General features: G+C 39.2%; 1 protein-coding gene across 1 annotated transcript; it reads left to right on the top strand.

Moving 5' to 3' along the window:
- Nucleotides 1–2922: 2922 nt before the first annotated feature.
- LOC125232697 lies at nucleotides 2923–10578 on the top strand. The gene is made up of 2 exons (XM_048138453.1): nucleotides 2923–3939; nucleotides 10052–10578. The coding sequence occupies exons 1-2, from the start codon at nucleotides 3294–3296 to the stop codon at nucleotides 10576–10578; spliced, it is 1173 nt and encodes a 390-aa protein (XP_047994410.1). The 5' UTR covers nucleotides 2923–3293.
- Nucleotides 10579–12197: the final 1619 nt, after the last annotated feature.

Raw genomic sequence — 12197 nt, 5'->3', positions numbered from 1 at the left:
AAAAAAAAAACAATTTCTAAGTTGTTTTTTGTCCGGCTGTCCGTACCCCCACCGGGTATTTGCGAAGTGTGAGGCGCGTTATTAGTTCGGCCGTGTCGGCAGCGGATAGGTTTTCACAATTTTGAGCACGGCGCACAATGCCGCCATTTTCTATGATTAATGGATAGTTCAAGTTTTAGTGAACAGTGACAAACAAGGGTTAAAAAACATGTGGCCGTGTTATACTAAGAAAACTGATATGAACAGACGTTACACACACTTTAACTACATACAAATAAATAAATATTGAGGGATGGAAATCCTTGATCTCTCCCTACCCCTCTGGAAAACAGGTGTGATTTTATGTATGTGTGTAACAATTGAAGGACACCTTAACACCTTACACAGATCAACGCAGCCCCAAACTTAGCAAATCTAGTACTATATGGGTGCTAGGCGACGACAAAATACTTATATCTATATAGTTAAAACATATATGTACATAGAACACATCCATGACCCAGGAACAAATATCTGTGCCCATCACACAAATAAATGACACCGAGATATGAACCTAGGATTTCAGCGATATTTCAATTTTCTAGTAAATACTTATTCGTAAGCGCTCTTTTTGAAATACAAAAAAAAAAATGTTATGTAAAATTATGTATTTAAATATAAAATTCAGTTGTCCTAAAATAGATAATAGAAAAATTTGTTTTAAAATCACGCACAAAATGTTAATTTCGAATACTCGATACACATAAAAAGTGAGCGTGTTTGAATCTTACCAGCTGCGCCATACAAGCTAAAGCCTGACCTGCCGGCCCACCATGCTTCCAATTTTATCACTTATCCACGTGGATAAGACATCTGTCACTCTCACACTGACATACTTGCTAAAGCGTGACAGACGTCTTATCCACGTGGATAAGTGATAAATTAGAAGGCGTGTTATGATTCCAATTTTATCACTTATCCACGTGGATAAAGCATCCGTCACGCTTTGGCAAGTATGTCAGTGTGAGAGTGACAGTTGTCTTATCCACGTGGACAAGTGATAAAATTAGAAGCATGATACGCCGGCAGTAATATATGAGTACGCGCCATCTTGCGGAATTTCGTTAGAACTATTTTCTTCATACTAAACCGAACTGTCACCTACTACATCAGCAGCATCCTCTTGACAATAGTCATAATATTTCTGGCCAGATTTAGCTTGTATGGCGCAGTCGGTAGGATTCAAACACAATTCAAACATTTTATTCATGTTTAGCTTGACTACATACGGTGAATCTCACAGATGTCATTTATACCATAGATCAAGCAAACATTTCTACTTAGCGTGTCAAATGAACTCAGTAAAGTCCACTGACTTGTCCGTTTTTAATCGCAGCTTGCAGCTTTCGGGCGTCAATTTTTGTAAATTGAAAGCAACAAAACCATTAAAAATTCCTTATTACGTGATATTTAATTGCAACAACACGTAAATTATGAACACTAAGGGCGTTAGACATATTTAAAATCACAGGAAAGTAACAACGCTCGGCCGCCATACAAATAGATGAACTTGTTTCTTCTATCTAAATCTAGTTCTGTGGTGAATCTATTTGGATCCTATGCCATTTTAGAACCGTGTCTTATTGACAGAGTGCTTTATTTGGCTTTGATGTTACTTGGGCGCTTACTGTGAAAAGGTTATATAGTGGCATATAGGACTCAATTAGTTTACAGTACAGCACAGTCACTTCAAAAGGTTCCTTATTGTTTTCGTATGGAACTCTATAAACGTTTGCTTAGATTAGTCACCATCTAATTAAAGATATTTTTAAGTCACGACCAATAAAATATTATAATACATCATTATACATTACGAACACTACCGAATGGAGTGTTATAAGTTATAAATCGATACACGTGTATCGTACGACGTTTTTCAGTACAGATGGCCCTCTGAAGATTGCAACTGACAAGAAACGAACCGCGCACTAGTGCGTAAAAAAAGCACCATGTGTACTGAAATAGTACATAACGATACAAGTGCGAAAAAAGGAAGTTGGAAACGAGTGGCGATAAATTAAAACACAATCGAAGGGAGTGTTTTAAATCGACACGAGTTACGAATTTCCTATTCGCACGTGTATCGTACGACGTTTATCAGTACAGACGACTCCCTTCTGCCGTGTTTTAATTTATCGCCACTCGTTTCGAACTTCCTTTTTTTCGCACTTGTATCGTAACGTACTATTAAATAGACCTCCTAGTATTGCAATAGCAACGTTAATAAAGGTAGAAAGACAAACTCCACAAATTACTCGGCACGAAATTCGTAATGAGGACTCCGTGCGAATACGAATAAATAGAATTCATATTTAGTTGAAAGCCTAATCAAAGAAGTCTACGGTATCAACATTTTTTCTATCCATTTGTTCAACTTTCGTATGAATATCGGTTTTTTTAAAGAAACAACACTATTTTGTCTTTAGCTTCCGGTGTGTTTAGCCCGGCACTAATCATTTCCGGTAGCCATTACCTCACATTCTTTTCGCTCTCGATCTAACTTGCGAACGCGTCGCTGCATTAAAATTGCCATTTATTGCTAATTAAATAGTTAAAGTCACATTTTCCCAACAATTGTCGTTAAATTAAGTTTAAACTCAGTGCTAGTCACATTATCAAAGTGGACAGGAAGAAAGCTCTGCTCCAAGAACAGTTCTGGGCTCGAGGAGACGGTAAGCCGGGCCCGCACGTGCGCCTTGCATACCAAGGCTGATGGTAAGCGAGCTGAAACCAACCCACTGGAACCTCATGCTAAAAGGTATGTGACATATGCACTGTTTTTTCCCCAGTAAGTTTTTGTTTAAAGCATTAAATTTCGAATTATCTTTGTCAATTTCGTCTTAAAGATATTTTATTAAATTACAGTCCGCTCAATTAGTTCATCATTAAACATTTGGTCCTTCGAACCGGATCCGTTGAAAAGTTACCTATTTTTAGTAAAATATCAAATTTGTCGTGTCGTAATATTTTTCTAATAAATTGGTGGGTAAAACTTTTAATTCTCGATTCGGTTAATGGCTGACCGGAAGTGTGACTTTTATAGTAGAATTTAGGTTGGTAGCAGTGTGACAGTTCGTTCAATCCGCTCATCTCGTTCGGTCTTAGTCTATGCTTTGGTGTATGGCAACAATTCGGTTGTCATCTCATCTGTCATTGTCAAAGTCAACAAGTTAATTTTATTGAGTAACGTAAACTGTTTATTTATATTTTCGTTCTCGTTTTTCGATAAATCAACAGTGATTATTACGTGAAAAATGTCGGACATTGATGTGAGCAATAGAGACGTTGACATGGATAGGGTTGAACGCAATTACGCGGTTATGCGGTTAGAGTTAATCTTTGATTGTATAGATTTAGAGGGTTATGTCGCGGCCGACTTAAACCCAATAGTTGAAGACTTTCATCGTGCCCAAAAGGCTATAATGAAGAAAACAAAGGATGTAAATACGGAGTTCTCGGTTACTGTCGATTTTGAACAAAAAGTAAAGTCAATCTTGACAAGGTTAAGGAAAGCTGAGCCTGTCATTACAAGCAAACATGAAACTGTTGACAAACATGATAGTAGTGATAATAATTCAGCGAAGTTACCTAAAATTGTTGTGAAACCATTTGATGGCTCCTTGCACAATTGGTTGTCATTTAAGGAACTCTTTGATTCCTTAATTCATAAAAGGAATATTTCGAACATTGAAAAGCTGCATTATCTTATGACATCGTGTCAAGGTAAGGCTTTAGATTTGATTAAGAATTACCCAATTTCGGACAACAGTTACATGGATGCTTACAATGCTTTAAACAATTTTTACAATAGAAAACGGCAAATTGCCTTTGGGTACTATGAAAAGATTTTACTTTGTGAACAGGTGAAGACCAAGTCTTCAACTGAATTAGAAAAAGTTCATCTGTATTGGTCGAAGCTATTGGTGCATGTTCTATTCGGTAGGGATGTAGTAGAGTTTAATAAATGAAACACATGTTGACTCTCCAAGGCATCAATATGTAATGTCGATTAGAATACAGATAGAATAAGCTGATCATTATGAGTAATACAGTTTCCATATATAAAGCATCTAGCCTACTTAATCTAATTAGGTATGCTTACACATCACACCTTCCCCCTATTTTTTTTTTTTTTTTTTTTTTTAGAAAAGAAAAAAAAATATTACACAAAAAATCATGTTTAACAAACTTTCAAATTAACCTACAATAAAAATACAGGTCAATCACTTTTATGTGTTATTGTATAATACGACACGCTCATAATTATGGTGAGGTGATTACTCTCTTAGGTTACGATAACAATAATATAATGAAATGTGACGCACACCTGGTGCACCGATGAGTCAATGATTATGACTAACTTATTACTAGCATAACTCGTTACATAAAATAAGGAATAGTTCTATTTTTATGGATTACATTTTGTTTATTTCCTATAGAAACTTTTACATTAACATCCATGTCTTCAATAACAGAGTATGGACCTAAATACACTGGGTCCATTTTTTCACGTCCTTCTTTTTTCACTAATAATAAATCGCCTATTTTATACTTAATTGGATTACATGTTTTATCATATCTTTCTTTTCTTAACTGCTTTGACATAATTAAATTATTTCTGGCGTCTTCCTGAGCCTTTTGCAATCTATACCTTAAAGCTATCGGATAATCATCGAAGTTATACACAGGATCTATATTATTATTAGTTATATTAGTTGGTAAATTACAAAGTTTTCCGAATACTAATTCGAAGGGAGTATACTTAGTTTCAGAATGCATAGTCGTGTTATAACTGAAGCACCAGAATTGAAGCCAGTTGCTCCATTCGTGAGCCTGGTTATCCGTCTGGATTCTGAGGAAAGCTCCCAGGGCCTTATGAGAGTTCTCCAAAGAACCGAGACTCTCATGGTGATATGCCGTGGATTGTATCTGATTTATTTTTAACAATTTACACGTATTTCGCATAGTTGAAGAAATAAATTCAGAACCTCGGTCTGTTGCTATCTCGCGCGGGATGCCGTAATGTAAAATAAAACCTTCAACGAATGCTCGCGCGACCGTTTCGGTCTCTTTATTGGGTAATGGGTAAGCCCATACGTACTTAGTGAGCTCGCACTGTATCGTCAATATGTAACTATACCCGTTGTTATCTTTAGTTAAAGGGCCAACTAGATCTAGATACACTTTTTCACATGCCGATGTGGCTGTGGTAGTAATAGACATCGGTTCTTTTATGTGTTTATGGAATTTTTGCTTTTGGCATTTATCGCATTTTTTTACAAAAGCTTTTATGTCATTTTCCATGCTTGGCCAGTAGTAGTGACGTTTTATATTATTCGTCATCCTACGCATACCCGCGTGTCCGCTAGTGGGTAAGATATGAAAATCATTCATGATGACTCGCCTGTCATCTTTATTCTTTACTTCTTTTGCACCCTTTATAATACATAGTCGTGGCCCGGACCACTTACTTATATTTTTTATATGTTGAGCTAGCTCTTTGATAATCTTTTCATTGTCTTTGTTTTTAATAACGCATATTTCGTTAATGTTTATAATATTGCAGAAAGCTTCCAATTCCCTCATGAAGAAAGCTCGTTTCATACATGATAGGGATACTGGTGCAACGCTAATAAGTGACAATGAGGGTGTATATACAAACGTATTGTTTCTGCTATAAATACAATCATTCATTTTCGCACACTTGCGATACTCTTCTGAATTAAAACTTAATTGTGTTGAATTGTTAGGTTTTTTTAGAATTTCGGCCACGTTTGGGTGATCAATCCAACCGTTTTGGAAATCCGTAGTGCCGGCATTTTTTTGCCTTTCTTTCTCTTCCATTCGCTTCTTTTGCCCACGTGTTGTTACGAACATAACTCTTTCACTCATGTCTTTCAGCTGTTCACTAGTTATCTCAACCCTTGATAATGCGTCTGCAGCCACATTATCTTTACCTTTCAAATACTCTACCACAAAATCGTACTCCTGTAAATACAATTTGAACTTGGTTAGGCGGCTGGAGGGATCCTTCATGTTAAATAAATAGACTAACGGCCTATGATCCGTAATTACTCTGAAACGTCGTCCAAATAAATAAGGTCTGAAATATTTTATTCCCCACAAAATAGCTAAAAGCTCTTTCTCAATGGTGGGATAATTTTTCTCCGCTTTGTTCAGGGGTCTACTGGCGTAAGCAACAGGTAAACCATCTCCGTTTGATAAAACGCAGCCTATCGCTATCCCTGACGCATCGGTGTGTATTCTAAACTCGTTATCTTCTGAAAAGTTAGGATATTGTAGCAATGGTGGGTTACTCATTGCTGTTTTTAGGGTATTAAATGCATCTGAACATTCATTAGTCCATACAAAGTCTACGTTTTTTTTAAATAAATTATTTATTGGCTGAGCTATTTCGGCAAACTTCGGAATAAATTTTCTGTAATAGTTCGCAAACGCTACGAACCTTCTAGCTTCATCTTCATTTTTTGGAGTTGGATAATTTTTAATCGCTAAAATTTTGCTTGGATCTGGTTTGATTCCATCTGACGTAACTAAATGGCCTAAATATAAAATTTCCTTTTTAGAAACGTACATTTTAGTGGGTTAAGTTTAAAGTTGACTTTCCTCAGCCTCGAAAATACGTCTATTAAATTTTTGCTATGCTCCTGAAGATTTCGTCCCATGACGATAATATCGTCAAGGTAAACGATACATTGTAAGTAATTCAAACCCGTCATTGCAACTGTCATCGCTCTGCTAAACGCACTAGCACTCGTTTTTAGACCCATTGGGAGGCGCTTCATTTGGTAGTGCTTATCAGCCAAAAATGCCGTGTATTGCCTACTCTTAGGGTCGAGTTTTACTTGATAGTATCCTTGATTAAGGTCCAAGGTGCTGAAATAAATTGCACCAGACAGTGAATCCAATATCTCGGTAATATTCGGTAATGGAAATTTGTCATTCTCTATACGCTCGTTAACTTTTCTGTAGTCAATTACGACCCTCCATTTCTTTTCCCCGCTGGAATCTGCTTTTTTAGGTACTATTAACAAAGGACTAGCCCATTCCGAATAGGACTCTTCGATTATGTCATCTCGTAACATTTGATCGATTTGTTTTTTAATTTCCGCTTTTTGAGAGTGAGGCAATCTGTATGGCTTACTGTAAACTGGAGATTCATTAGGCTTTAAATGGATTTTTTGTTCGTAAAGGTTCATGGTATTCAGCTTATCACCTGGTAGGTGAAAAATATCGGCAAACTTAGCGCAAATACTTGAGATGCTGGCGTTTTCTTCCGAATTTAAATAATTCAATTTTAACAAAGAAAGCAACAGTTTCACTCTTTCGGCGTTATTTGGACATTCATCAAAACTAAGAACGTCAAATTCCTCCAGTCGCCTAATTTCGGGAGTAACACACTTAATCCTCACAACCTGCTCTCGCGTGTTCAATAGTTTAACAGTCAAATTACCATCCGTACTTCTAGACAAAGAATTTGCTATGAAAATACCCTCGCATACTTCGCTGGCATAAACAACAAAATCTCCCGCGACATTAATGGGAACTTTTACAAAAATTTCACTTCGCGAAGGTAACTCAATGAATGATTGTTCGTTACTGCTATGTGTAGAGTAAACGCGTACCGGTATAAAGGATGTGCGGTTACCGTTTTTCAATTTCAAAACGTCCGTTTCAAAATCTATATTGCCTCTATATTTTTTTAAGAAATCCTGACCCAGGATCCCGTCCGCGTCAACCGGTAAATTTTCAAAAACATGAAATTTGTGACTAAATGATTCATTTGTCTCATAAAATAAATCGAGATAGCTGTAACCAACAGATGTAATTACACCGCCTAGCCCATTTACGTTTGTTGTGTGTGGGTGAATCATCGGAGCTGTTGGTCTTATCGAACCATATTTGACTGCACTCAATGACGCTCCGGTGTCCAATAGCCATGTCAACGACTTTCCATTTACGTGAAGCTGAACTGAATTCACGTTACCGAAGGCCATAATATAAGGTAAGGTGTTAGTTACGAAAAAACTGGAGATCAGACGATCTGGCTGGTGACTCGTTCGTGTCATTGCACTCACGAGCCGTGTTTACGTACTGCTTATTATGGGGCTTACGGGGTCCGAAACCGTTACCATTATGCCCGTAGCTCTTACGATATCCATGGCCGCGTAAACCACCCCTGAAAGCGCCACCGCCTCTGCCTCTGGGCAAGTAGGAAGCGCGTCCTTCGGTTTTCCTGTACTCGTACTGCGGGTGTCTCGCCGCACCTACCCTACTGTTGAAATATACATTTCCACGACCCGAAGCTATTTGGGCTCTTGCACCCCTACCGCGCACCGCGAACACCTGCTCTGAGGGTGTTGGTGTCATCGCAATCTCTTCATCCTTAGCACCCTGTATTGCGTCTTTAAGAGACGTGTAATTGCGAGCCGATATTACCGTACTTAACCGGTCATTTCGCAAACCACTGGTAAACCTGTGAATAGCCTGCCTTTCATTAAGGGGTTTTAGAACACTGTAAGCACTCGAATCACCATTGGCTTGTGAAATTGTCAGCTTGACAAAAATATCCTCTAAATCTCTACCGAACTGCTCTATACTCTTTCCCGCCTGCCTAGCCGTCTGCAACTGTTTCTGCAAAGCGGTATCCGACCTCCGAGTTAGCAGATGAAGTTTCATATCTGCAATTAAACTCGCTACTGTGGTATAGGTACCTGTTAACCGCAGTTTTGCATTGTAAGACAAACGTGTTTTCAAAACGAAATTTATCAACACCGGGATGTCAGCTTCGACTATCATTGTCCCATACAACTCTATGGCGTCGATTAATTGCAAAGAAACCTTTTCAGTATCATCCATGACGGGCAAAAGAGAGACTGCCGTCTTCAAGTCGAAATTCGATTTGGAACCCATGTTTGAATTAATTAATTGTTGCGATTCCCCGAACAGTTGCAATATTTTAGCATATGCTCTTTCGACTTCCGCAATATACTGTTGTACCTTATTGTCGAGGGGCACTTCCCCCTTTTCTACCTTTGAAATATAAATCTCTAAATAGGCATTATACTCGTTATAAACCGACTTTGCTTCCGAAAATTTTTCCTGCCCTAACTTCTCGCTTCTTCTAACTGGCCCAAGCTTAAGCAAATATTCCTTAAAATAATTAATGCGCTTATAAAATTCTAAAACATCTGGCATAACTATAACGAGCCTTAAGCTAATATAACGCCACACGATAAGGTCTACAGTCCATAGGAAAATAATTCACTACACTTACATGATTTCCCGGCAGGCCGATGAAAGTCTTTGTCACTTCACTACACTTACATGATTTTTCCGGTAGTCCGATGAAAGTCTTTGTCACTTAGTTCGTGGTAGGACACTCACACTGCTTTGCCGATCCGCAGCGCTCCAGGAATCCCCACGACAGCCGCTGCCCGCCACCTTAGACGGACGCACGCCTGCGCATCACCATAGCAGCCGCCTGGCGCTCGATCTTCTGCGTCAGACACTTGTGGATCCTTTTCCAGACGAGATAGACGAAGATAACGGTGATCATCACTCCCATAGCCATCGTTATGTATGATTGCCCATCCGCGTGGCTGATGTCCTGACTCGTCCTGGCGCTATTGCCCTGACCGGCCTGAGCTATGATGACCTCTTCCTTCTCCACTCTAGACACAGTTTTCCCCATCTTGAAAATAGCAAACCGACGAAATGCTGCAGAGAAGCCTTAGTGGTCGTAGTTCCTCAACACGCTGACACGCTTTGGCAAGGTCGCCATGTATTGGTCGAAGCTATTGGTGCATGTTCTATTCGGTAGGGATGTAGTAGAGTTTAATAAATGAAACACATGTTGACTCTCCAAGGCATCAATATGTAATGTCGATTAGAATACAGATAGAATAAGCTGATCATTATGAGTAATACAGTTTCCATATATAAAGCATCTAGCCTACTTAATCTAATTAGGTATGCTTACACATCACACATCGTGTTTTTAGAGAAACATTACAAGTGTTAGAAAGGTTCGACTTACCCGATAAAAACTTTATGTTATTTCATCTGTTGTGGGGAAAATTAGACAAGGCGACTCGGGAGGCCTTCCTCCTCGAGTTCAATTCCAATGAAATTCCAAAGTTTGAATCACTACAAGAGTTTGTTGAAAAACAAGTCCGCGCTCTGGAAGTAACGGAGGTTAAGCCCGTAGCAAGTGCCAATAAAGGTAAAGGCAAGGTAACACTAGTTGCCACACAACAAAATATATGTGTTTTCTGTACTGAACTGCATAATTTAGAAAATTGTAAGAAGTTTAAGGTTTTAGACACTTCGGAGCGGTTTAAGGTGGTGAAAAACAAGGGCTTGTGTGTTTGTTGTTTCTCCAAAACTCATAAAGTTAAACAATGTCGATCGGATTGTCGGTGCAGTATATGCGGTTGTTCCCACAACACTCTATTACACTTTGAAAAAAGGAACCGGCTTCGCCAGAGGCTGAACCAGCACCTCAGCCAACGGTGAGCGGTTTAAATAGCAAAGTGACTTTGACGTCGGTCCAAAGTAATGGATTAGTTTTATTTGCTACTGCTCGGGTAGCTGTTCGGGATAGTTCAGGTAATTATCAAATAGCTCGTGCTCTTTTGGACGGTGCTAGTGGTGTCAATTTTATTTCCCATGACTGTGCTCGAAGATTAGGTTTACAGGTAGATGATACTAGCGAGCCAATTACTGGAATTGGACTATCTGAAGTTGCACCTAAGGGTATGTTATCATGCTCTGTTAAACCTATTGGATCAGAAATGGTTAATTTTGACTTCCAAGCGTCAGTGCTTCCGGTTATCTGTCCGGAGCAACCATACTATAGAGTCAATACATCGGAATGGCATCACATTCAAGGTCTACCTCTCGCTGACCCTGACTTTGCGAAGCCGGGCCCAATAGATTTACTCTTAAATGCAGAGATCTTTGCATCTTCCATTTTAAGTGGTAAGAAGGAGGGCCGGAAGGGGCAGTCAAAGGCTTTGGAGACTGTTTTCGGATGGGTTCTGATGGGTGACTGTTATGCCTCTCGTACACAATCTTTCACTAATTGTCGGAAAGATTGTTTTTTCGTGTCGAATGCTTCACAATCAAACTTGTCGCTGTCGTTGGATGATTCTCTTAAAAGGTTCTGGGAACTAGAAAGTATTTGTGGTCCGAGTAAACCTATCTTGTCGAAAGAGGATCAACTATGTGAAGATAACTTCCGTGCAAATTATTGTCGCACGAGTGAAGGCCGGTTCGAGGTACCTCTACCTTTCGTCGATCCTTCGAACAAGCCTACCTTTTCGCACACTCGTGAAATTGCAATGCGGAGATTTTTTTCGTTGGAACGCAAGCTTACAAAGCATGCGGATTTTCGTAAAGCTTATGCCTCCTTTATGGAAGAGTATGAGGTCAGTGGTCATATGGAGCAGGTTGCGCCGCCTGTCTCTAGTGTCGGGAATTTTAATTACATCCCACATCATGGTATTTTGCGCCCCGAATCTGTCAGTACACCTCTGAGAGCCGTTTTTGACGCAAGTTGTCGTGACAGCAATGGGATTTCGCTTAATGATACACTACTAGCTGGACCTAAGTTACAAACTAATATTTTTGATGTCCTTACTAGGTTTCGATGGCATAAAATAGTCTTTACGGGTGACATAAAGGCCATGTATCGTCAAATCCTCGTGCCAAACGAGGACGCTGAGTATCAGCGGATATTGTGGCGACCTTCGACTGACGGCCCAGTTAAAGACTATCGTTTGCGGACGGTAACTTATGGTGTGAAATCGGCTCCGTATCAAGCTTTGCGCACAATAGCACAGATAGCGGAGGAGACTGCTGACTCCTATCCTGAAGGGTCACAAGTGCTTGGGAGAGACATTTATGTTGATGATGTCGTGACAGGCGCTGACTCTATTGAGCAAGCTTTAAAAATTAGATCAGATTTATCTGAAATTTTGTCGTCGGGTGGGTTCCATTTGAGAAAATGGACCTCCAACCATAAAGGTTTTATCGTTGACCTTCCATCTTCTGAGTTGTATTCGAGTGATTTTAAACATTTTGATGAACTTTCGGATTTGTCCCTTAAAATATTGGGATTGTTATGGCGTCCA

The sequence above is a fragment of the Leguminivora glycinivorella genome, chromosome 13, assembly GCF_023078275.1.
Source record: "Leguminivora glycinivorella isolate SPB_JAAS2020 chromosome 13, LegGlyc_1.1, whole genome shotgun sequence".
Taxonomy (NCBI): domain Eukaryota; kingdom Metazoa; phylum Arthropoda; class Insecta; order Lepidoptera; family Tortricidae; genus Leguminivora; species Leguminivora glycinivorella.
Note: the sequence above shows the minus strand (reverse complement) of the source record. Positions and strands in the feature narration are given on the sequence as shown.